General features: G+C 45.7%; 1 protein-coding gene across 28 annotated transcripts in view; it reads right to left on the reverse strand.

Moving 5' to 3' along the window:
• The window catches only part of FGFR2 (fibroblast growth factor receptor 2), a 104,706-nt gene that overhangs the window by 53,023 nt on the left and 25,309 nt on the right, over positions 1 to 26,374 (reverse strand). For 17 of the 28 annotated variants that reach the window (XM_042238871.1, XM_060404513.1, XM_060404508.1 and 14 more), the window contains 4 exons: positions 23,667 to 23,933; positions 22,717 to 22,794; positions 12,849 to 13,018; positions 118 to 241 (listed from right to left, as the gene is read on the reverse strand). In XM_042238871.1, coding sequence (XP_042094805.1) covers positions 118 to 241; positions 12,849 to 13,018; positions 22,717 to 22,794; positions 23,667 to 23,933 — 639 coding nt within the window. The remainder of the gene's footprint in view (positions 1 to 117; positions 242 to 12,848; positions 13,019 to 22,716; positions 22,795 to 23,666; positions 23,934 to 26,374) is intronic. The other 11 variants (XM_060404522.1, XM_060404525.1, XM_060404519.1 and 8 more) reach the window with 2 other exon arrangements.

The raw sequence follows: 26,374 nt of genomic DNA on the forward strand, positions 1-26,374 counted from the left end.
AAACAAACCAACTCTCCTGAAAATACAGGGAGAAACAACGATCACTTTCACAACTTCAAATGAGTCAAGCTGCAGCAGGATGGCACATGGCTGGCACTCAGGGAGAAGTACACTCACCAACAACGTCGAGGTGGTACGTATGATTGATGGACCCGTAATCGTTCTCCACCACGCAGGTATAATTTCCTTTGTCAGACGGGACCACACTTTCCATAATAAGGCTCCAATGCTGGTTTCGTACCTGCGAAGAGGAAAGGCGGTTACTGGACAAGTTTAGCACAGAATACCAGGTGCTGTGCTTTTGTGATTTGAAAAGAAGTTGAGGGAGACAAGGAAGGTAAAGAAGAACCACCTGAATTCTGAAGCTTCCTCACAATAAGGACTCAGACTGGGAGACAAAGGAAAACCATGATTAGCATCACAGTGAACATCTGGCAAGCCGGCATGGACATGTTCAGACTCAAGAGGGTATGGAGGAGGTCGGTCATGTCACGGGCTTGAGGGTTCCTCCAGAAGCTGCCAAGTGGCCAGGGAATGCAACACTAACCCCAGCGTCAGGGTTCCTGGGCAGGTGAGCCTCTGACTGGTCATCCGCTGGGAACCCTTAGACTTTATGGCACCAAGGAACCACACAGAGCCGGTGTTAGGGATGTGAACACGTACCGGATACCAGGTACTAGGCTGGCCAAAAAGGTCACTCTGGAAGATGTTACGGGAAAACCTGAGCGAACTTGATGGCTAACCCAATATTTCCCTGAGCACTCCTTTCAACCTCAGCAAGTTTAACCTTAACTCCTCCAAGGAACCCATGAGGTAGCTACTGTTACTGTTCCTGGAGCCTTCTGATTTGAAGGCCTCCCAGCACTTTCCATGTGGCCCTTAGATGCTATTGGGACATCAAGAAGTTTCAGCTAGAAACTTAGATCTGCTCCCTGTCCCATCACTCGGGGTGGCTAAATAAGATGCTACATGTCCCTGAGATATATACTCAGAATTCCAAATAGGGGAGCAATAAATCCTTAGGCAACTTAAGGTGTGTATCCATCTGTTTACAGAATCCTCGAGACTTTTCAAAGATAAGCAGCACGTGAGAAAATAAGTTACTATGATTCTTACCCTAGTTCTGTCAACATGTAAACAGGCTAGATTCTAATGTGCCCATTTTGCTTTTAAAATATTTGAATAGACCCAGGTTTTCGAGCAACTATGATTTTTCCCCCGTATTAAGAACAAAATGCAGATGGCATCGTTCAGGCTCACAGCTTTAATAGTTCTCTCCAAATCCATATCATTCTTTAAAGGCATTTTGGACAAGGCATTCTGGAGAAGTGGAAAGAAAAAAAATAAAAAGCCAGGGCCTACTCATGTTAACTATCGTTTCAGGAATTCCAACTGACCTTCTGAATGATTCCCTGAGAGCGGCAAGTGTTTTCTGCCTTAATCACATAAAAACCGATAATACCAGCAGAGCCTCTGCAAGCACATGAGTGATTCAAGGAACTAAATTAGCGAAGAAAGAAAATCATCTCGTGAACACTCCATTATACAAAACAGGAGGGCAGAGCAGCTGTCCACTTCGAGAAGCAGAGCCAACAGAGGTAAGAGATTAGATGGACACGCTGTAGTACAACGCTCTTCATGTCAGCCTCTTCAGCTCAGCACAAGCCACCACTGCAGAGTGCAGTGACTGATGCTGAGTCCAAAAGCAAGATAGCTGGTCATCACCAACACCCTTAGGAAGCATCGTGGGGTGAACGCTGGACTCTACTTCTTAACAGACTACAAACCCTGCATCAAGACTGAGTTTTGAGCAGTCACTTTGTTTTCAGCTACTGCCTGAAGACAACTTCCCCTGTACAACCGTGGAGGTCGTTTCAGAGTCTAAGGTCCTAGAGCTGGTGATGGGGCGCTGGTCTCACTGTCACAGGCAAGAAGTCTGGCAGTAAATGAATTTGCAGGCATCAGAGCCACAGCGGAGACAGTCCATTCTCTGTGTTGGGAGAAGATGCATTTTCTGCCCTTGGCTGGCCCACAGGCTTTCAGGAGACCCAGAACAAGAGGCTATGCCTCCTCTTAGAAGGGATAAGCACCTTCTCTGAAGCATGTATTAAAGGGATGCTCAGAAAGAGGACAAGATGTGGATGCTAAAATTTTCAGTGCAAGGAGAATTCTCTACCGAAATCCTGGGCCTCAGGGACTCCACTGCGGCTGCAGGCTCTGAGCATGGAAAGCGCTTGATTTAACTTAGGCCAGATGAGCCCACAGTGAGACCCTCCCTCTCCCCCAGCTCTCAGGAATATCAGGAATGGGACTTGCCTGGCCTCTGAGGAACTGGTCACGTGGAGGGTAACTCAGGCCCTGACATCACCAAGCCACGTAATCCAGCGTTTAGCCCTGCTGTAAATATTCAGTTCTTTGAGCCCCCGCTCAAATGTCATGGGCCTAAGCCCTTAATCACGGCTAGTGCCTGTCTCTGGACCCCGTCCAAACTGTCAATGTCTTTCTTGTGCCTGGACCCAGATTTGGCACAGAGCAGATTCCAAATGGAGCTGAACCTGAACTGTGCAGAGAGGGCATGGTCTGCCTCGGCCCAGACGTTAAATCTTGGCACATGCAGCTTGGCATGCCACTGCCTTTTTCTTTTTTTAACCCTCGGGCATATGGTCAGCCGCAATCTTTCGTCAGGGCTATGGCAGTGCACGTAAGATCCCTCTACAAAGGCATGTTCTCCCATGGATATTTACTTCCTAGAGATGCACGACAATAATGTTAATAAGTTAACATTTATAAAATGCTTTCACAATGAGAAACACATTTACCAAACAGGGTGTTTCTGCCCTTCCAGAGACCTTGGTACTCAATCAATATTACCCCATACGATGCTGTTAATATTTATTTTCTTACACCATGGCTCCAATATTTGATTCCTTGACTTGCCACCAATCCCAAATTTTATGAGCTGTGGCATTTTCCAAATGGATGCCCTTGGAAACCACCAACAAGGAGACAATTTGACACTTTCGTAGAGGACATCCTACCATTAACTATTAGTTGCTTAATGACAAGCCAAGAGCCTATTAACAGTAACTGTACAAAAATAGGGAAGAGGTAGAAAAGTTTCTGTGTTTTGTAAACAATGTCCTCAGTCACTTAGTCATGTCTGACTCTTTGCAACCCCACGGACAGTAACCCACCAGGCTTCTCTGTCCAAGGAATGTTTCAGGCAAGAACACTGGAGCAGGCTACCATTTCCTCCTCCAGGGGATCTTCTCAACCCAGGGATCAAACCTGTGTCTCTTGTGTCTCCTACATTGGCAGGCAGATTCTTTACCACTGAGCCACCAGGGAAGCCACCAGATTAAACTTGATCTTGGCTAAAAGGCCATGAAACACACCATTTCCACACCAAGAATCGGGGTAAACCGAAAGAAACTACAAAAATGTATAAGATGTTATCTTCAATATGTTTTTCTCAATCCCCCAGGTTTTGAATGCTCCAGCGTTTCTGCCAATTAGGTCAAATGCACATAAACCATCTTTGCATTCCCAGAAGAGGAATGCGAACATCTAGTAAACATATGAAAAGATGTTAACCTCATTAAGGAGCAGGGAAATGCAAATTAAAACAATAATGAGACACGGTTACTCACCAGTTGATTCACAAAAATTAGAAAGATCAATGTCATTGAGCACTCGGTGAGGGTGGAGGGAAACAGACTCATAACAGGAATGAAAGTTGAGAAAAATATTTCTGTAAAATAATTTACTCATACCTATTAAAACAGACATTTGGGGGAGACCTACTTAATTCCACTTCTAGAAACCTTGTCTACACAAATAAGAGCAGAATTACTTCAAAGCTCATGACAAAATCATTGCTTCAAGCACAGCTTGTAACAGAAAAAGAAACTTGGAACCCATGAGGAGCAGACTCATTCATAATGAGTAGTTTATTCCAGAAGACTAGCATACAGCCACTAAAAAATATGAAGCATTCTTTTGTCCAGTGCTGGTAAAACATCACTAATAGTTATTGATGAATGAAAACAAGTAGCAATGGCAACCCACCCCAGTACTCTTGCCTGGAAAATCCCATGGACGGAGCAGCCTGGTAGGCTGCAGTCCATGGGGTCGCTAAAAGTCGGGCACAACTGAGTGACTTCACTTTCACTTTTCACTTTCATGCACAGGAGAAGGAAATGGCAACCCACTCCAGTGTTCTTGCCTGGAGAATCCCAGGGACGGGGGAGCCTAGTGGGCTGCCGTCTATGGGGTCGCACAGAGTCGGAAACAACTGAAGCGACTTAGCAGCAGCAGCAGCCTGAATGCAAGTGTCTATTTATGATTCCCTTTTGTAAAAAATACAGACACACACACACACCCCACACACACCCTTCTAGGTGCATATAGGCCTGAATCTGTAAGCATGACTTATATACAAGGTAAAATCAGAAAGAAAATATACTAAATTGTCAGTAGTATATAACATATATATAATATAATTAAAGCAATGGGATTGAAAGTGTTTACACTTTCCTCATTCTCACTTTTTAAATTTAAACACACATCCCCCATGCACACAACAGAAAATGTGAACAAAACTCCAGGCGAGGAGCTGCCCTGCGGCAGATCCACCGCACGTGTAGCTCTCTAGCAGACCGACCTCAAGAGCCCGGGAGAATCGAAAGCCTGCATCAACCAGTACACCACAATTCCTCTTTTCATTCCTGCCTGTGGCTAAATCTTTGTGGAATTCATCAGTATTTTTCATCTGCCAAGGAACAAAAGGAGAGAGCATGGGGTTTCAGAGCTAATGTTCACTAAAGACTTTTAAAAATAACATTTCAATACTTGAACCAAGTTGACTAAGCGAACAGCCTACGCTCTCTGACTTCCCATCCAAAAACTAGACCCACAAACATTCCATACCCTGTCATTGCAAAGACAAAAGGTGACCAAGACAGGTGTTTGTTGTTTTTTTTTTTTTTCTCCTTTTCAAAATTCCTCTGTTACCTAAAGCCTCCGAATTGCCTGTTAAACCCCTAGCCTGTAGCTGACAACCGGGAATGTCCATTGAGTTGGTAGGACACCAAAACACCTGGGTGAAAGGTCAAAGATCCAGCTGTCACCTGGATGTTTGCTTTCCACATTGCAAAAAAACTCTGGACATTTCTAAATACCCAGGTGTTCAATAACAAGCAGAATAAACACCCAGAAGCTGGACAGAAAGTTGAACTCTGTGCCAAGTTGAGGAATGCAGTGTCCATATGACGGTAAATATTCTCACAACTTCCTTCCACCAGCATCAGGGTTCAAACGGGTTCAAATTATAGAGAAGGACAGCCCTCCCTTTTAACTCTGGCCATCATAAAGTGCCCCATGAACTGTAATTCAACACAGGCCAGCTGTCATTAAGACCCACAAAATCTTACTATCCCCTGCCAGATTCCCATTTTCAGCTGGTTCCTAGGGTATTTCAAATCATCTCTCTGGGATGTGTATATATGAACTGAGCTTACTTGTGCCAAGCACTGGGGCACGTACTGCTGCCTATCACTGGGCAGACATGAAAGCAAACACCTGTTTAATGCTTAAACACCAAGTTTGCTTTTCAGGTGGTGTCCAGAGAACAAGGCTGGGCAAGCGCTGATCTTCTAGGACCTGTGGCAGAAACTCTTCCCTCTACTCAGTAAGCGATGGATCTCTTCGGAGGAGACAAGAAGGGAATATAAAATGCAAGCCTGTTCTCTTAGATGTCTATTCCCTAAAAATGCCCAGAAAGGTGCTCTGGGGACAGACTGCCAGTGGGGTATCCACTGCCTTTTGAACTTAACGCTTCAAAAATTTCAAGGCCCTCCTTAAAAAGCTAAACACAGAATCACCATATGATCCAGCAATTCCATTCCCAGGTATGCAACCAAAGGAATTCAAAGCAAGGGCTCAAACAGACACTAGTACCCTGATGTTCGCAGCAGCAGCATCAACAGTAGCCAAAAGGTGGAGGCAACCCAAGTGCCCATTAATAGATGAATGAATAAACAAAACGTGGTCTTATCCATATAGTGGAATATTACCCAGCCATCCTTGTAAAAGAATGAAGTTATGATTCACGCTACAACATGGATGAACCCTGAACACACGAAGTGAAATAAACCAGACACGAAAGGACAAATCTCCTGTGATTCCACTCATATGAGACACCTAGAGAGGCGAATTCAGAAACAGAAAGTAGATGAGAAGTTACCAGGGCCTGGGGAAAGGAGGCACAGGGAATTAATACTTAATGGATACAGGGTTTCTATTCTAGGGGATGAAAAAGTTTTGGAAAAGAAATGACAAATTTTATGCCATGCTTTTACCACACATGCACCCCCCCCCAAAAAAAAAAATCTCCCAGGTCATGGACACTGGAAGAACAGCATCATATCATCCCCCAAGCACCCCCGACCCACAGCTTTGCTCTCAACAGTACGCCTTGATTCATCTGGTATTTATGTGCTCGGGGGAAGTTATTACCATCTCTGTTTTTCATTTATCATAACAGTGGTTTTTATTTTATTTTTTTAAACAAAACATGGAACCATGTTTGAAAAAAGCAGTTTAATAAGAGCATGAACTTTGGAGCAAAAAATTGCCCGGATCCAAATGGCAGCTCTGCCACCGAGGAGCCATGTGACAAGCGTCATCTGTAAAAGGGGCGGAACAGCTCACCTCTTTAGGCCAAAGTGTGATGCACACAAGAGGCACCCAGAACAGTCGAGACACAAGTGAACAGACCACACATGCCAGCAGATACCAACTACACCTGCTTCTCATCACAGACGGCCTGATCTGAGATGAAAGCAGAAACATCTCAGTTGAAAAAAAAAAAGCTCAGCAAAGTATATAAATACAGTACAAAGTCACATTAGTCGTGACTTTTCCAAATAAACATACTTTGGGGTTAAGCATAACATTTAATAACCTAGAAAATGTAAATCTAATCTACCCATCGAAACAACCAGTTATGATCATAAGAAAATGATTTTTTTTTTTAGTTGTCTTTTCTTGGACCTGAAATATACTTGGAAACTAACAGTCTATGCTGTACAATGCTTCTCTCTGCCAAGTAGTTCCATGGAAATTCTAACCTCTTGAATGCCATCGACCCTTGTGCCAATTCCATGGTCATATTGGGGCAGAGATTTATCCCATGGTCTCTCCACGGGTCTTATGCAGTTGGTGGCTCAAAAGATGGTTTTCAAAAATGTTTTTCTCCTCTATGCCTAAATCATTACCTAGGAATGAATTAGGAATGGAGATGGCCTATTAATCTCAGCCATCTTGTCATTTTTCTACATTTAATTGTGACAACTGTCCAGAGCCCTAATAAATGCCTAGCCTTAAAGGCAATCTCCTGGGACTTCCCTGGTGGTCCAGTGGCCAAGACTCCACGCTCCCAAGGCAGGGGGTTGGGTATTCGATATCTGGTCAGGGGAACTACATCTCACAAGCTGCAACAAAGATCCCAAGTGCCACAACGAAGACCCAGCTCAGCCAAATTAATTAATTACATATTTTTTAAAAAGCAAACTCCTTATAAAAAATTTGCGCAGTTATTTAACATGAAAAATGCCTGAGCTACATCATGGCTATGCTGCTAAATCACAAGTTTTAGGGCTGGAAAGGATCAAACATGGGAGATTCTCTATGCCAACTTCCCATCTTAAGGACAGGTGACGTGAAGTACAGAGCTTAGCCAACTTTTCAACTGATGTTAAAAAAAAAAGCCCAGGAATCAGCACAATCAGGGAGATATGGTTTTGCTTCAAGTTATGCTTTGTCATTATAAATAAATTAATAACATCCAGCCAGCCTTTGCCCACATACTAAGAAAAACAATAATTTGACTCTTAATCACCTAAGAATGGCTCAGCATGAGTTCTTTGATAAATAAAACTGAAACACAGAACACCAAGGAGTTTCACCAGCCATTTTAATTAAAATGAGCTTTCTGTCCTGTTTCATAATTTTCTCTGATTTTACTTTGGTTTTTTGTGTTCCTTTTCCCTTCAGTGGACACATAGGCATACCACAGTAGATCAGGGCCAAAGCACCCGATCCATCAACAGGTAGAAAGAGCTAGACAGACAGTTGAGCCACAGGAGCACAGCCGTGGTTTATGGAATGAGATTTATGAAAGAGGGGGGAAAAAAATTCACAGAAATAACACAGTTGCATTTGCAGAAAGTTTCAAGTTGATTTCTTTCAAGTCGCTTTCTAGAAAAAGACATCTTGGAAAAGTTGATACTTTGTTTCTTCATTAAATAGGGAATGAGAGGAGAGGTCATTTAGACCAGGTATGTGAGATATTAGCTTCCCCACCAGGGTTCAAACCCACACCCTCTGCACTGGAAGGTGAAATCTTAACCAGTGGACTGCCAGGGAAATCCCAGAGGCACAATTCTTTACAAGTGTATGTAGGTAACAAAAATAACATCAGAGGGAAAGACCACCATCATGACCCTGCTCCCTACTCTGCCCTGTTCAGCCCTACGGGTCTGGAGCTCAGACCAGTGGGAGCAGCCCTCAGGGGAAGGTCAGCCTCTGTAACATTTAGTGACTTCACAGTCTGGGGGCCCGCAGACCTGGGATGGGTCTAACATAGCATTAGCAAGGCTTAGGCTTTAGGGAACTACATTTTCCCAGGAGATGAGAGAGCTCTGTCTTTTCAAGTCCCAGAAGCCCATGAAGCTCGATGGAATTTCTAAGAGTGCCCAGTATTTTCTAGAATGAATGACCAATGCCACACCTGGTGTGAAAACCCCTTAGTGAACCCAGGCTGACTACCCTTGCAATAGATGGGGCAATCTCTGAGGTCAGTCAAAGCCCATTGTCCCAGCCCCTTTCTCCAAAGAGAAAACCCATCCTGGTAAGAGACACACCCTCTTCAGAGCCAGCCAGCACCCCATGTTCCAAAGGTGGTGGGGGTGGTGTTTTAATCACTAAGTCTTGTCTGACGCTTTTGCGACCCCAACGACTAGAGCCCGGCAGGCTCCTCTGTCCATGGGATTTCCCAGGCAAGAATACTGGAGCAGGTTGCCATTTTCTTCTCCAGGGAATCTTCCCGACCCAGGATCAAACCTGAGTCTCCTGCATTGGCAGATGGATTCTTTATCACTGAGCCACCAGAGAAGCCCAAAGGTGTGGTACTCTCTGCCTTCCCCCTTTTTGTAGAAAAGCAAAACAGATTTTAGATTTTCATCCCCATACACTCAAATTCCACTCCTCTTTCACTCCAGAAATGACTCCAACATCAAACAACCAAAATACTTCAGTCACCTCTGCCTCTACGAGAAGAGGCTAAAGGTTCCTCATTTTTCTTTTAGAACGTAGCTGCTCTTCATTTAGCGGGATATTATCAATAATCAAAACTGAACTGCACCCGGTGAAAATCAAGCAGCGCTTCCTCATCAGGCACCCTCAGTCTTCCAGCGTGTTTATAATCACTAATTCAGACTTGCAAAAAAACTCCTCAGGCAGAATAATGATGTTGGTCCTATTTATTTTGAGACCAGGAATTTCTAGAGGCTCATCGACCCTTTGTACTCCCAGGAAGGAAATGAGCTAACCACCAGGATTTTGACTACCTTTCTGACACTGCTAAGTCGCTTCAGTCGTGTCCGACTCTGTGCAACCCCACAGACAGCAGCCCACCAGGCTCCCCCATCCCTGGGATTCTTCAGGCAAGAACACTGGAGTGGGTTGCCATTTCTTTCTCCAATGCATGAAAGTGAAAAGTGAAAGTGAAGTCGCTCAGTCGTGTCCGACTCTTCACGACCCCATGGACTGCAGCCCTCTAGGCTCCTCCGACCATGGGATTTTCCAGGCAAGAGTACTGGAGTGGGGTGCCATTGCCTTCTCTGTCTGATACTTAAGCTATATTTAAATAAATCATTGAGCGACTTCCCTGGTGGTCCAGTGGTTAGGACTTTGCCTTCCAATGCAGGGGATGAAGGTTCGATCCCTGGTTGAGGAGCTATGATCCCACACGCCATGCAGTCAAAAAACCAGAACATAGAACAGAAATTATATGGTAACAAATCCAATAAATGCTTTGAAAGGATAAAAAAATGTTTTAATAATAATTGGAATTGCATCCGTTATATTTCCAGAGAACGTCTGGTGGTAAGAACAAGCCTGCGTGTGTGTGGTCAGTCACTAAGCCATGTCCAGTGCTTTGTGACCCCATGTACTGTAGCCCACCAGGTTACAAAGCCTGTCCTTCGTCCATGAATACCCCAAGCAAGAATACTAGACTGGGCCCTCCTCCAGGAGATCTTCCCAACCCAGGGATTGAACTTGAGTCTCCTGCATTGCTGGGGAAGTCTTTCCCACTGGTGTCAGCTGGGAAGCCCAAGAACAAGCCCAGGGGCCCAATTTTAGTGGGTTAACCTTTCTTTACAGCCAGCACTGCCTAATGAAATCTGTGTCTGTTCATTTCTTTAAAGAAAAAAAAAAGCCAACTCCAACCTCACCGTGCCCATCTAAGGACGGAACAAAGAGACAAATCACCCTTCTGCTACCGCTTCCCCCAAAGAGCAAGTTGTGGAAGACAAGTGTCCACTCCACAGCTTCAAAGGTATCCACCTTCCAGCCGATGCACTTCACACATAAACTGCCCACATGTGCACTTAGAAATGCACTCAGAGGCTTTCCCAATTATCCTCTGGGCTTTTGGCTTCTAGAAAGCCATCTTTCAGTGTTAAAAGCCATAAACTCTTGGAGATGAAAACACTAACCCCCTTTGGAGATGAGTCACTGGGGATGGTATTCCAGGAAAGGGCTCCAGGGCACCTTGGGTGGAGAGAAGCCCTACCTGACCACAGAAGTGGCGACACAGGGACTCGTGCGTCACCCAGAGTGATGCTGGTGTGTTAACACAGGTGAGAAGTGCACCAGGGAGAGTCCTCCTAGGTACCACCTTGCTGCCACCAAGAAATCCGCCCCCACGTGATTCTTAAGGACCTGACGTCTGTCTGCACACTCTGTATTATCCACCGCACAGGCTCCTCCAATGGTCCCGTGATGCTCACGTCTCCTGATATTCATGCCCTCAGTCACCACCTCCCTTGGTGACTTGCTTAATGCAGATGACAGCCATCAGTGGTAGAATGGCTCGTCCACAATTAGGTTGCAAAGGCTGTGACCTCGTCCTTCCTCATGCTCTCCTCTGTTCTTGTCTGTTCTCACAGCTGCCATGCTGTGAGCTGCCCTACAGAGAGGCCCACGTGGCAAAGAACTAAGGGTGGCCTCCAGCCCATGGCCAGTGAGGAACTGAGGCCCTAGTCCAACAACCTGCAAGGAACTAAACCCTGACAACAACCACGAGAGTGAGTCTGGAAGCAGATTCTTCCCTGTTGATCCTTCAGGTAAGAGCCCAGCCTTAACTGAAACCATAATTACAGTCCCATAAGAAGCCTTGAGCGGAGAAGGCAGTGGCACCCCACTCCAGTACTCTTGCCTGGAAAATTCCATGGACGGAGGAGCCTGAGGGGCTGCAGTCCATGGGGTCGCTAAGAGTCAGACATGACTGAGTGACTTCACTTTCACTTTTCACTTTCATGCATTGGAGAAGGAGATGGCAACCCACTCCAGTGTTCTTGCCTGGAGAATCCCAGGGATGGGGGAGCCTGGTGGGCTGCTGTCTCTGGGGTCGCACAGAGTCAGACACGACTGAAGCAACTTAGCAGCAGCAGCAGCAGCAGCAAAAAGCCTTGAGACAGAAGGCCAGCAAAGCCACCTGGATTCCTGGCCCATGGAAGCTGTGAGTGGATAAATGTTGTTGTTAAAGCTTCCAGGTCTCGGGGTAATTTGTTACGCAGCAATGGGTAACTGATACACCCACTCATGTTCCAAATGCACCAAAGAATTTCACAGTCAAGTTCCTTAAGTCTTCCTCACATACTAAATTCACAAAGCTCTCCCTTTCCAGGCTAACTGATCTGGAGATTCTGTATCGCTCTTTCTGAGACAATCTTCCTTCCAGCTTAGCCCAGAATCCTTTTGTGATCTCCTTTACCTTAGTGTCTCAAGGAGCCAACATCACTGAACAGCCACAGGACAATACACTCCTCTAATTCCACCCATATCCGTGTCCTGATGGCCAGAGCTTTATCTGCCTTCCTGCTGGACAAGGACCCCTGATGAGCTAAAGGCTGTGTTTTGCCCAGAGCCTAGGATGGTGCCTGCCACAGAGGGCACTGGATCAATGTCTGCTGAATGGATGAACAAAGGCCTGAAGGGGCATCTTGGGGGAGACGTTGTCCATTTCAGCCTCTCCAGTGAGTGATGAGACTGTATTTCACCACCTCCTGTAACGGGCTCTTCAGAATCCTTGAGGATGGAGGACAGGGAGATTGCCTCTGTCATCTTGGAAGCGTTCTCTCTTAATAAGTAATATTTCATACCCCAGACTCTCATCCAAGTCCATCCACTATTCACACAATCCTGCTCAAACAGGGCAACTGTACGTCTCAAATTCTGCTCTAGTTTTAGTTTTACAGACCATAAAACATATAGAAAACAGACTCTCAACTTTTGACCCTTCTTTTATTAAACTCTCTTCATATAAAGAACAACACAAACGGGGATTATGCTTCAAAAGCACATGCAAGTCCGAGGTAACTTTTTTAAAATATCAAACGTGGTAATGATCAATTATGATAATTACTGATTTTTTAAAAAGAGAATATTCCTTCTGTTATTTCCTGCTAACCTTTGACTATTTAAAAAGTGAAGAAATAAAAATTTAAGTCATAGTATTAAGTATTTTTAAAAATGTAAGTATTTTACAAGCTTCGTTCTACCTTATAGCCTCCAATGCGATGCTCCTGCTTAAATTCCTTCCCGTTTTTCAGCCACCTCATGGTTGGTGTTGGATTCCCCCCAGCTGGGCAGCGGAACTTGACAGTGTTGGCTGCTGGGACCGCGTGCAGCCGTTTTTCCATCTTTTCTGTGTTGGTCCAGTACGGTGCTCCTGTTTTGGAAAATGACATTACAATGTACATAGATGGACAACTGCATCTCCATCAATAAACCCCTAACAGGTTTGTATGTGAACGATCTGACACTTTCAAAACTTTGGGGTAATATTTATCAATACATTAGAGAAACATTTTCTGAAGTCTGATCCAGCTGGCCTCCCAGAAGGTCCCTGGAGATGGGCTGCTTAAGAGTTTATTAACAGGGAACTTTTCTTTCCCTTGTACTTGCTGCCAGAATATAAATTCATGAATGTTTTAAAATGCTACTTTAGACACAAAGCAACAATACATACAGTAAGAACAGCTGAGTTCCCTCCACCCCCAAAAAATATACCATTTTAGATCGCCGCACCTGTGAAACGATCACACATACACATAAACAAATTGTGTTCGAAAGCCACATCAACTTATCCACTGGCGCTTTAAAGGGTGATCAATAGTATAGCTTATCATCTCAGCCTGTGCATGTTCAGTCATGTCTGATTCTTTGAGACCCCATGGACTGTAGCCCGCCAGGCTCCTCTGTCCATGGGATTTTCCAGGCAAGAATACTGGAGTGGGTTTCCATTTCCTTCTCCAGGGGATCTTCCCAACCAAGCAATCAAACCTGAGTTTCTTGTGTCTCCTGCATTGGCAGGCAGATTCTTTACCACTGAGCCAGCTAGGTAGACATGGCCCTCAAAAGCTCTCACACATTTAATTCATTAATCCTGACAACAATTCAATTATAACCCCTGTTTACAGATGGGGAAACTGAGTCACAGAGCAGTAACCTGCCGGAAGCCACAGAGCTAGAAGCAGTGTAACCAGGATTTGAGCCAAGGCAGTCTGATGCTAGGGCCCACTGTCTGTCTCCCCGACCTACTCTCAAAGCACTGGAATCCATACTTTCAACCTCCCTGACACGCAGGACTAGCATCCAAGATAGACAGCCTCAACTGGAGGCATGCTGTCTCCTTTATCACTGCTCAGGATTTCCGCTGACAACATCCTGTATGGCGATTTAATTCTTCACATGCATTTCTGTCCCAACAAACATGTGACCAAAATCCCCATATCCCCCTGCCCAAAGCATCCATCAACAGGGCCTGGAACATCCAAGAACATTCTAGAACACTGAAATTCTAGAAGACTGATCCATAACTGCTTACAAGGGTTAGACTGAGCAACAATTCACACCCCCCACAAACCAGAGGCAGTGTTGCGGGGAAGGGGCTTTGTCCCCAGTATGATTTAGAAGTTTCCTCTCCTGTTTTGCGGGTGGCACAGCACATTCCTGGCAGGGTGCCAATGCCCTTCACTTAGCAGCCAGGTTGTCGTGGTAGAAAGAGGAAGTGGAACAACTGCATCCAGAACACCCACCCCTCTCTGCCTCACCCTTGCTCTTGAAACCTGCTATAAAAGGTGGAGTGAGGGTTTCTTAATGTGCTGTGTCTTCTTTACCCATCTGCTTATCTAAGTGTCAAGGTGGAGGGTGGCGGGGTGGGGAGGTATGGCTGGTATGGACGTGATGCTAAGGCAGAGCCAAGTGAGGCAGAATTTCTCAGTCTGTGTTCCAGAGAGAGAAGGCCCAGGGGAAGCCAGGGTGGAAGGACAGAGCCACGTTCTCGCCCCTGCATCCAGTTGCATCTGTAATGAGCAGGCAACTTGGTAGCCACTTGACTTGGGCTGTCAAACGCCCATAAACACACCTAGTCTTTTGAGGGGGTCCCCAGGGAGTACTCAATTTCTATTTATCACAGGTCTCCCAGGGCCTGGCATATCCCAAAACAATTTCAATCATCTTTCATTTGAAAAGCTTCTACTTGGCAAAGTCCATCCACAACCACTGAAAAAGAAAGCGTTAAGAGCACAAAATAAATAATGAGCTTTGTCGTTACACAAAGGCTTTTACAAAGCTGACCTAAATGAAAGGCATACCTCATGCAGTCAGGTGTCTGCATTCATGTCATCTGTTTAAGTAAACACAATAGCCTCTTCATATGAATTAGCTAAATATTAATGGAGTCACTCTTTCAGATACCATCAATTACAGCTGCCCTGATCCTATGGAATGTCTTTTCTTTTTTTTTTCTTATATAAAAGAAATCAACAGATACGTGCTGTGTACCATTAGGCATGGTTTCCGTATTCCCTGGGTTGAAAAGCAGACTGAGCTTTCAGCTCTAGGAAAATTGCTCTGTTCCTCTCTCATAGGGCTAAGCTGTGGGTGAGCCTGCAACCTGCCCAGGGATCACCCACACCACACGGGCACCTATGGCTGTAGCCTGTGGCAACAGCACACTGGCAACGAGCACCTTTTACTTGGCCCCGGAGTAATGATTTAAGGACAAGAGTGAAAGAATTTTGCTGGAATTTCTGGCAGGTAGCCACTTTCCTGGGGTGAAATTTCAATCATCAAAACTGCACCTATAAAACCTGCTTGTGCAAAACAGACACGGCCATGTTTCTCTCCTAAAGGCTCAGAGATCACAGGTGAGTGGGGCACCATGAAATCTAATCAACAAAGCAGAAGCCAATCGCCTGCATGACCATCACTGGAAACCTGAATTCATGACACCTGCTCTCCCTGAGGAACTGTAAAGCTCGACTCAACAGAAAGGGCCAAGGTTTCGAGGTTCCCTGAGTAGCAGCGATGGGTCACCACCAACCCCCATGCAACCCCACTCTGGGTGGTAACATCCCACAGGCATGATGCCTTCCTTCAAGGTGTCCAGCTCATAGATTTTATTAGGAGTGTGATGCTGGAGAGGAGGGGCTATTTTAGTGTTTTACAATGGCTCTTTCTGAAATAAACTAGCTTTGCAAAACTTGAAGAATCTGGACGGTCTAGAAAAATAACTACAGGGATAGCTCTGCTGTGCTTCCAGCATCAACGTCCTCTGCAAACTCTTCCTATCTTCAATGTTTCCCGCCATGCGTGCAGTGTCGGACATGTGGACATGCCAGGGCCACTACTCCATAAACTACAATGCAGCTGGACAGAAACAGGGACCAGGCCCGGGAAAAAGCTCCTCTACCTAAGGAGGCCCTCTTCCATCCAAGGCGGTGACCAGCATGAACAACTCTCATTTGCAGGAGGGACTCAGTTAATGAATTAATGATCTACAAAGGCAGAGACGACTCTAGCACTTGGCAGGCACTCAGTATCGATGGCCAAGGCCACATCATGTTGCCTGAAAGACGTGTACGGTCTCCACTTTGCAAACCTTCCCTGGTATAATCTTAGCGATCTATTTAATAGAGAAAGAATTGTGGTACAAACCCCCGATGACATAAACATGGATCATGCCCAAATCAGAAGTAAAGAAGTTGACCTAGACATAGGTATGGCCCTTTCTGCTCTGACATGCTCAAACCTTCTGATGCAGTATGTAGCAAAAGTACGACATTCTCTTAGTCATTAAAAACTAATAATGACCAAGTTAAAGGGACAGTCAGACCCAGCCAAGATAAATAAGTACAATCTCATCCTCAAGGATGAGATTATCCTACTCATTATCATCTTCTACACTGAAACAGATATTGTATGTTAGTAACGATGCCAAGGAAGTACAACTTTAATACAGCAGAAGCCTCTTAACATATGTCTGGTGAAGCAGATTCATAACCCCACAGAAATGTCCCCCAAAGTTCCCTCCACACAGCCTTTCTTAACCCCCTTCATCCCACCAATAAAGATCCCCTCCTCCTGCCCTGGGCCCCCATTTTCTCAGTTATGCGTATGTTTCCATGCCCAGGGCGTTTCTGTACTGAAATATATCCCTTTCAATGTCTGCTGACCAGTAAGAGTGGATCACCTGGAGGTTACAGCTTAAGTCATCTTCAGATGATGGAGCAGACACTCAAGCGTTTATTGAATGGATGGATGGATAAATGGATGGATGGATAAATGGATGCATGGACACCAGATGGAGAACTGTAAAAAGCTTGAGCTATAAAATGAGGGCGTTGAACTGAAAGTTCTGTTAAGGCCCTTCCCAGTTCTTAACATTCTTTTCAGGTATCTGTCTGTATCCTACACAGATACGAATTCTGTCAGCAAATGGTAGGATCAGAGGCTTTGTTTTGACCATGTGACTTAAACCTAAGGAGAAAAGATGGACTGCTGAGCCTGTTCCCACAAAAACTGTTATGTATCTCAATTCTAACATCTAAGGTTTATGGTGTTCTCTCTCTTTCTCAAACCAAATAGAGGGAATACAGCCTGGGGGTTTAAAGGAAAAACATGAACTCCTATTACCATGTACCAAAGGAGACCTCACTGGCCATCTGGCCCAACGGCTGGTATGATCAATGTCATTCAGAAAGGTTAAGTGATGTGATCAAGGTCACACGGCCAGAGGCTGGGCGGAGGCTAGATCCAAGTCTCCAGTTCCCTGAGCAGTGCTCTTTCAACCACTCCATGCTGCCCTTTGAACTCCCCCATGGTAATTAAGTCAAAAGTTCAAGATTTATGTGAGCTGTGGCTGCTGATGACTGCCAACTGTATTTTTATTGATGTAAAAATAATAATAATAAAAAAAACCACGGCCTGTTTCAGCTTCTAGATTAAGCCTCACAAACTCTCTAAAGCCCCACTAAGGCCTCTGTCTTAAGTCTATAATTAGGGCCTTTAAAAATATCACTAATCAGGACATTTCAATGCTTTGACCCTCAATGAGGGAAGGGGTATGTGTCTGAGAGCTCTCCCCTATCCTCGCCACAGACTGCACTTCCCATGACTTCAGTTTTGCATAGAGAGAGAGAAAACAGACAAAATATGAAGATGGCAGTGAAGGTGTGACTGCAGGGGGCAGGAGGGCTGTATTTGAGAAGTTTCATTGAAAAACGACAACTTGCTGATCAGCGAGGCATTCAGTAAGATACACTGTAAAACAAACCAGGCAAAGTGACCCCCTACTGGGAGACCAGTTGCCCACGGAGGTCCCCAGGCTCTGCCTTAAAAGGGGACTGCCGATGGAGCAGAGGAAGGCTGAGAAAGAAAAGATATTCACCCTGGCTGAGTAGATGGAGCATCATCACTGGCTTCTATGATGAAACACTCAAACCATGAGACGAGGTTTCACTGAAAAGGAATTTCAAAAACTTTACGCAGCTTATGTATTTTTTTTCAAAAATGCATTTTCTTCAACTCCTGGAAACTTCAACACAACTAAGAAACTAGCATTACCAACTTAGAGACAATCTCTACCAAGGAACAATCTGAATTAGAGCAAATGTGACCGTGATCTGCTACCATCAGCAGGCCTGAGATTGAATCTCAGGCCAAGAACCTTCATTTTCCCGTTACTGCCAAAAAAAAAAACAAAAAAATCCCCTTTCTCCCTAGTATGGAAGATGGGCAGCTGCAGCTCTCAAGGAGAATAAAACCAAAATCGAAAATTATCTTCTCTCTCTTCACTCAATAGTAAGAACCACACTCCACTTGATACAGCTGTCTTACTATCAACTCCCTCTAGTTAAGCAGCCAGCCTGAACCTTCTGTCAATCATGTTCTTCCCAAGAAGTCAGTCTCAAGCTCTTCAGAGACAATCATCACTTAAACACAAGCTGGTGGTAATAAAAGTACCTTGAAAAAATGGACAGACATGTATACTTACTTGCTGCCAGATAATCCATTAAGATACCGAGTACCTAGGGAAGGTAGGGACTAGTTAAGTTATGCTTTTCTAAGCTAAAAGATAAAGCTTGACTTTCAAAATCCTCAACCTGGATGCATTTCAAAAATTAGCATTTGAAATCGCAACTTTCTGTCCAGAGAAAGTCTCTTTCACCAAAGGGCATATGTAACAGCATTATTTCCTGGCAGCCAGGCTTGTAATGACATCACAAGATTGTTCTGCTCGGGGAACCGTCTAGCACTGGTAAAGTGTGACGTCATCAGCAAGTCAGCTGCTAAAATATGACCGGAGAATGCCCTTCACATCTGTGATGGAAGGACCTGACTTAAAAGCGGGGTGGGGGGGGGGGCGGGAGGGTTAGATCAATCAAATCAGCTCACTGGAGGGATTTTCAAAGCACGTGCAGCAGGATGTTAATAGATGCTATATTTTAGAAAAGGGCAATCAGTTTGGAAAACCCTGGGAATGGACAAAAAGAAACAGATGTTTTACTACAGAACTTTTCAGAGCTTGTATTAGGCTGATAGACGCCATAAGTCTTTGAGAAAGGGTTACGGTATGAGATATTCTCCAAATTCATTTTAAAATACAGCTGATTTTTGGCAGAGGATTACTCAGAATCAGGGTTCCCAAGGATACTCTTTGAGAAACACTGACTTATTCTCTTCATGTACGGACCAAACCTGAACACTGCTCTGTCTTCAACGGGATCCGTAAAAGAGATTCTGGGAGGATGGTGATACCACAAAATATTCACTCAACATCTGGGCTAGTCATTGCCCTTCAGAAGCAATCTAAGGGGAAAGGCAGGTACCATACATTGTACAATGGAACATGCAAACACTCAAAGCCACTCAAACGGCCAGTATAAACAAGGAAATCTACAGAGGAGCCCACTTTTGAGTTAGGTCTCATAGGATGAAGTAGAAGTTCAGATATACCTGAACACTGCAGAACATTCCCATAAAAATCAAATCAGACCTGGAGCTTAATGGATGGCAGTTTCATGGCCAAAAGGCAAACCTGCCTTAATTTTTGACTGTTATTTTTACCATTATATTTGGCTACCGTGTTTTCTGTACTCTGTATAGAATCTAAAAAGAACTCTACCAGGCAGATAAGCTTGCCTTCTCAGAGTGCACTGCCAGAATTAGATAAATGAGCATATCAGCAACCGGAGTAACCTGCCATCTATTTTTCAAGTCAGATGATGGACAACTAACGTGGACCAAGCCCCAAAAAACTCTTCTTGGAGAAGCTCAGAAATATCACTGTCAGCAAAGGGTCACTGAAGCATCCTTTGTTAACTTCACTAAAGGGGAACTTTCAAACACACCCCAGGGGCATTTCCAGACAATCAGAAGACACCGAAGGAATCCATTTGGACGCATGAGTGGTTTCCAGGTGGCTGAAAATGCAAAGAATTTGGTGCTTCTACAGTTTTCCCTACTAATCAGGTCAGGCATTTGACACTCGAGGTGGCAAAAAATTGTTTTAATGGCAACATCCCCTTCCCCGCTTTGCCAATTACGCTGGCAGTGGCATTCCTCTGTCCACGCCGGCCACAGCTGCTTAATCTCAGCCGCCCCAGGCCGCACCTGTGAATCACACCAGCCTAATCACAGTAACAGATGGCAGAGGCCACGCAGCCAGCTAAGAACTGCTATCACTTTAAATCGCGTCTAAAGTTTCACGGGCCCCAAACAGAGGCAGTTCCCGACCGAAGTATCTCCCTGGTACAGCTAACACCAGTCCTTAATCACCCCAGAGCACCCACTTCAGGGCAAAGCTGGTGTCATTCGAGAGCTAATTACAAAGAACCCTGGTTGCAAGGTGAAGGCACGGCAATTCACTCAACGTGGGCTGGCATTCATTAAATGGAACAACCTACTACCTGGGCACTGGGCAGTCAGCACTAGTGTTCGGGAAGCAGAGAGAGTCATCAGAGAGGGAGATCAGACAGAGAAGTAGTTCGTTCAGCCTACTTGGTACATCACCTATACCTTCTGTTACATTTTATTACTTCCTGCGTATTCTGGGTAACATGCTGTCAGGCAGGGGGCTGATCACTAGGACAAAGTTCTCCAGCTCGCCAACAGAACCTCACTGAGTCTGATGCCCCCAGACAATGCAACGGCTACCACACGTGGGTACCACATTAGAGCTGCCCACGACTCTGCGAGCACCCTTCTCCCACCTGCATCATCACCCTGGGAACTGGAAGAGGGGCATGGCGATCAGACAGGCAACAAGCCTACGGCGGAAACTGCAGCTCGGCTTTGTGTTCATCGAGTCACAGATTCTCAGTCAATAAAACACAAACAACTCCTCTCTTCACTTTAAGAGTTTGCTGGGGGCACTGACTGAACCAGCAGTCAGAGCAGAGCCTGCCCTGAGCAGACCCTTCTCATCATCGTCAGGCTCACAGCCTCTCATGCCAGAGCCAACAGTAAGAAGTGAGTGACATGTTCTCATCTACCAGTGTTTTGTTACTAAGTCACAATAATAAGAACAACCACCTCATTAAAAGGCTGGTACAAATGACAGTGGAAGACACTTTCACTCACCCTGTCACCCTCTGTTTTACCAACAAGCCTTCTAACAGTCAACTCCTATTGGAGGCAGACCTGTGTGTGTGTGAATCCCTAAGCCAGCGGTTCTCACACTTACTGTGCAGCATCAGAGTGACTTCCAAAGCTTCTAATTCAGCAGAAGGTCCCGGGTGGGCCCTGAGAATCTTCACTTTTAGTAAGTTCTTAAGTAATGATGATGCTAGTGGTCCAGACTGCAAGCTTTCTCTTGTCAGAAAGTGAAAACTAATATAAGCCAAAATATATCCCTTTTTGCCTATGCTGCTAGGAGACTCAGAGACAAATCTAGTTCCCCACTGAAGAAAAACATTATCCCAGGTGCTGAACAACATTGATTGTCTCTTCTTCCTTGAAAAAGCCCTGGATCTATTTTAATAACTAAGTGTCCCATTATTTAGGTCTTGTTTAAATTTATTAAACTGACTAATATCCTTTTGAGAAAAGGAAGACTATAACATCGAAGACTATAACATCCAAGAATGCCAACGACTGACGTAAGGTCACTTTGGAAATATTCCAGCCATGTTATTGGAAAATACAACTTGCTGTATTTAATCTCTTTTATTGAATAAACACTCACAAATGTTTTTCTGAGCAGTGTACAAATATGCACTCACTAATCTTCATAACAGCCCCCAAAGATATTGTTATTATTCCCATTTTACAGATGAAGAAACTGAGGCACGGAAGTTTAATTACTTGCCCAGTTCAGCAGTGTTGGAGCAAGATTTGAACTGAGGCTGCACAGCTCTGAGAGGCCCACATTCCCACTCACCAAGTAAAGCTCTCCTAGTGTCAGTTAAGACAGTGCTCTGACCTGTCCTTAAACATGCAAACAGCATTCAGTGTCCCCCCCTTTTCTACTGGCAATATAAGGCACGCTTCTCTTAGTTCTGCTCAGCAAGCAATAATATCTTAGCAGGCCACGATTTCGCAACCTCTGCACTATCTGGAGAAATTCTTTGTTACGGGGCTGTCCTGTGTATTGAAAAGATGTTTATGAGCAGCATCCTGGCCTCTTTGATGCCACTAGCATCACCCCATTCCTTCGGTGAAACAACCAAACATTGCCCCGTGTCCCCCAGGGGAGGGGGAAGGAGGAGAATCCCCCCAGACGGAGAACCACTGGGTCAGGCCAAGCAACATCGACAGGAAGAAGACAGGATGTCATGTGATTCTGCTGGCTTTACATCTCCAGAAAGCGAGGAACCGGAGGGGAAAAGCAAGCCAAGGAAAGAAAAGTCGTGAGTGCTTTCAAAAGAAAGTGGCTACTGACACAATAAGAAAGGACAAACAGTACAGAAAGGTGTTCAGCAACACTGCTTTATTCTCAGATTTGAAAGTCAGGAATAGAAGACACAGTGGAGAAGTGGGGACTGCAGTCAACAGCATCCCAAGGAGTCGCCAGGGAGACAGCTACGAGTCAGGACTTCCCACCGAGCTCTCCTCTCTCGGGGACGATCGGAGACTACTTACTCTTGCTGTTACTGTTCTCACTGACAAAATCCTCCGAGCCATCTGCGTCGTCCTCATCATCTCCGGATGAGATGGCATCTGTATTCAAAAGAACACAGCCATGGTTGTGTTTTTGCAAAGCAAAAGGTTGCAATCATCTACAACTCAGGCCTCCTGGAAAGGGAATTCAACAACCCAGGAACCCAGGCAAAAAGGAATCTGAGATCGTGTTTAGTTAAGATGGTTTTAATGGCTTAAATTTCCTCTCCGCGATGACAGTTGGTCTCTATTATGATTCTTCTCATGTTCTGCTTTCACATTATTTAAACATGCTATAAAATGGGATATACTGGAACAGGACTTTAAGCTTCAAACGGTATTCAAGTCCCCAACAAATTTACTGATTGTATAATAGCTGAAGATTCTTTCCAATGCAATCTTTCAGCACTCGGGGTCTCCTTCAAGAAAGGAATTAGTCCCTAGAAAAACTTAACCCTGGGGTCTTCTGACTGTTTCCTAATAATCTGAAAAAAGAATTTTAAACTCAGCCACAAAAGGGGACCTGGTTGCCACGTGGAAGAAAAGTCAGGGAGAGAAACTCAAATTTTAACAAAAGGAAGCAGAAATCTTTGGCATCCAAATTTCAATCCTATGTTCTAAATGCCAAGGATGCCGGTGGTACAAGAGTTTAAAAAAAAAAAAAAAGATGTATTTTTTCTTACTTATAGGAAAGTGTGCAGTCTTAAAAATGTACCGTTGCACATGAGAACCCTGTCATTTTTAACGACCAGCCTCTCTCATATACCAGGTCCCATAGAAGAACTTCAAAAACAGATCAATCACCGACTGTGAAGCTCTGAGCCCAGTATCCAATTAGCAGACCCCACTGTGGATTTCACTGGTCTGATAACACTTTACCCAGAAAAACGACTACGGGGAAGAGAAAGCAGAGGACTGGCAGACTGACTCACCTGTAACATTGACCATGAAGTAGACAGTCTCACTGTCTACGTTCCTAGCAGCAGTACAAGCATAGAGGCCGGAGTCTCTAGGCGTGGCACCTTTTATCTGCAAATACTCCCCAATAAGCACTGTCCTATTGTTGGGCCCCAAGTGTACCCCATCCTTAGTCCAACTGATCATGGCGGCATCTCGCAACAGGCAGCGCAACTCTAGCGACTCCCGGGGCGCAGCCACGTAAACTTCTGGTTGGGAGATTTGGTATTTGGTTGGTGGCTCTGCAGAAAGGCGGGAGAGAGAAGATGGAGACAGATGGGAAAAGAGGAAAAGGAGAGAACGTCCAACAAAGGTCAGTGGAGGCCCCTTGACTTCCAGGAGAGGCAGTTCACGGTTTTTTTTGTTGTTTTTTTTTCTTTTTCTCGCAAATGGCCCCAGGGGTGTCTGTCTGCCTCTCCTTGTACCCCAGGAAGCTGCCCTCAACAAGGAGCAGAGGAGTGTCCGAAACCAACCAGAGGAAGCACCCAGCGAAAGCTGCCCCACTGAGTCTCCAGCAAACCTTACAGCATTCAACACAAACCCAAAACCCAACTGGCAAGGACACTGTCCAAGTTTAAAGTCGACTATTGATCCAAAGCCTGCTTACCACCAGTACCCGAAGAAGTCTCGCACTGTGGCATTTTTAATTTGTAAAAATGTGTGTTTTCACAAATGGCTTCATTCCACATGACTGCGCTGTGTACACAAACTCACACAAACACACACCTCTCCCTATTTGTGTGTGCTGACTCGCCCTGTTATCACAAATCTGAGCTTCTTAAAAAGAAATGCCTCAGTTTCTCAGGCTCAGATCAGAAAACTGCTGGTCTGGGAGACTGACGTCTGTGCTGTTTTCCTTAAAATGATGAAAGCCTGGAGGCCTTCACGTCAAAGCCGAAAAGAGAAAACACGCTCCAGGGAGCTGAGAGGCAGCCCCCATCGCACGCGTGTGTGGTAGTCTCTCGGTCATGTCCGACTCTCTGTGACCCCATGGACTGTAGCCTGCCAGGCTCCTCTGTCCATGGGATTCTCCAGGCAAGAATACTGGAGTAGGCTGCCATTTCCTTCTCCAAGGGATCTTCCCAACCCAGGAATCAAACCCAGGTCTCCTGCATTGTGGGCAGGCTCTTTACCATTTGAGCCACCAGGGAAGCCCACTTAAATGGATCTTAAATCGCACTTAAGGGGACCCAAAGGAAGGTGAGGAGGCCTGCAGGCCTGGTGCTCTATCTGGAGAGCTGGGTGCCTCCCTGCTCCCCAGCCCCCACACAGCCCGGTGTCCAGGCTCCTCAGCCTTCTTCTGCCTTGTCTCCTCAAGAGCTTTTCCTTCCTCCCTCGCCTCCCCACTGAACCCCGCCCATACTTCACGCCCCTCCTCGAGATCACGCACACTCTCCTGGATGAGAGCCTGCCACCAGCCACCCCAGCCCAGAGCAAAGTGGGTCTCTCCCCTTCACCAGTTCCTGGGGATGGGCCACATTCCAGATGGACTTGTCCCATGCCCCGAGGAGATGCCCAAGATGCTAGAGGGAGGGCTGATGTCTCCGGATCTTTGCGAGCCCCTCCCCTGACCCAGGCAGGCACATGGAAGGTGATTGTTACAAATCGGATAATGGTCCCAGTGACTCAAGAGGTAAAGAATCCACCTGCAGTGCTGGAGACACACAGGAGATGTGCATCTGGGTTGGGAAGATGCCCTGGAAGAGGGCATGGCAACTCACTCCAGTACTCTTGCCTGGAGAATCCCACAGACAGAGGAGCCTGCTGGGCCACAGTCCATGGGGCCACAGAGAGTCGGACACGACTGAGCATGCACATGGTCCACAAGCATGCAGGGCAAAACAGGCCCGGGAGGACCTGGCCTCTGCTAACAGAGTGAGCAGGAACTGCGCGTCTTTAAGGAGAACAGCCAGAGCCGCTGGCTGGGACCCACGAGAGTCCATGAACTGGCTTTCAGCCTTCACAGAGAGCACTATGAATGGTACCCGGAGTCCCAGGCCCAGAAAGCACAAAGCGTCTCAGCTCTGGGATGGCTCCGAATCTGGTCAGCATCACAAGGCAATTGTTTTGTCCTTAAGTGCGGTCTGGACAAGGGTCCCACATGAGACTGAAATACAGTTACTTCATGTTTCAGTGCCAGGGTCCAAGAACAAGCGAGGGCCACACGCATCAGGTTATAGAAATCCGTGCTCCCCGACCCCCGACCACCACCCACTGTGGAAGGCCAGGGCTCCCCAGAGGGGCACCCCCCAAGGCAACCATACCAGCAAGGGCCCAGACACTGAACAGGATGGCAACATAAAGGGGTAATCACAAAGAAAACAGAAGCCACATTTAACCTGGAAAAACTTACACCCCAAAACAGGGCAGAAAGCCCCAACTGACAAGAAGGTTACATTTCAAATGCTTGTTTTTTTGCAGTCGACAGTCATTTTACTGAACACCTACTATGGGCCACATGCTTTTATCCTGGATGCTCAAGAAGCAAACAGAAACAAAACTACTCCCTGCACTTGTGGGTGATTAATTACAGAGGGGTGACAGATAACAAATATAAAATCTACAAAACTATAAAGTCTGCGGAGTGGTCCCGAGTGTTAGGAGGAAGAAATACAGCATGTTAGGGGCACATCCAGAGAGGCAGGCTCTGGACTCCAGAACAGGAGTTGGCAAACCACACAGC

Source organism: Ovis aries, chromosome 22 (genome assembly GCF_016772045.2).
Source record: "Ovis aries strain OAR_USU_Benz2616 breed Rambouillet chromosome 22, ARS-UI_Ramb_v3.0, whole genome shotgun sequence".
NCBI classification, from domain to species: Eukaryota; Metazoa; Chordata; class Mammalia; order Artiodactyla; family Bovidae; genus Ovis; species Ovis aries.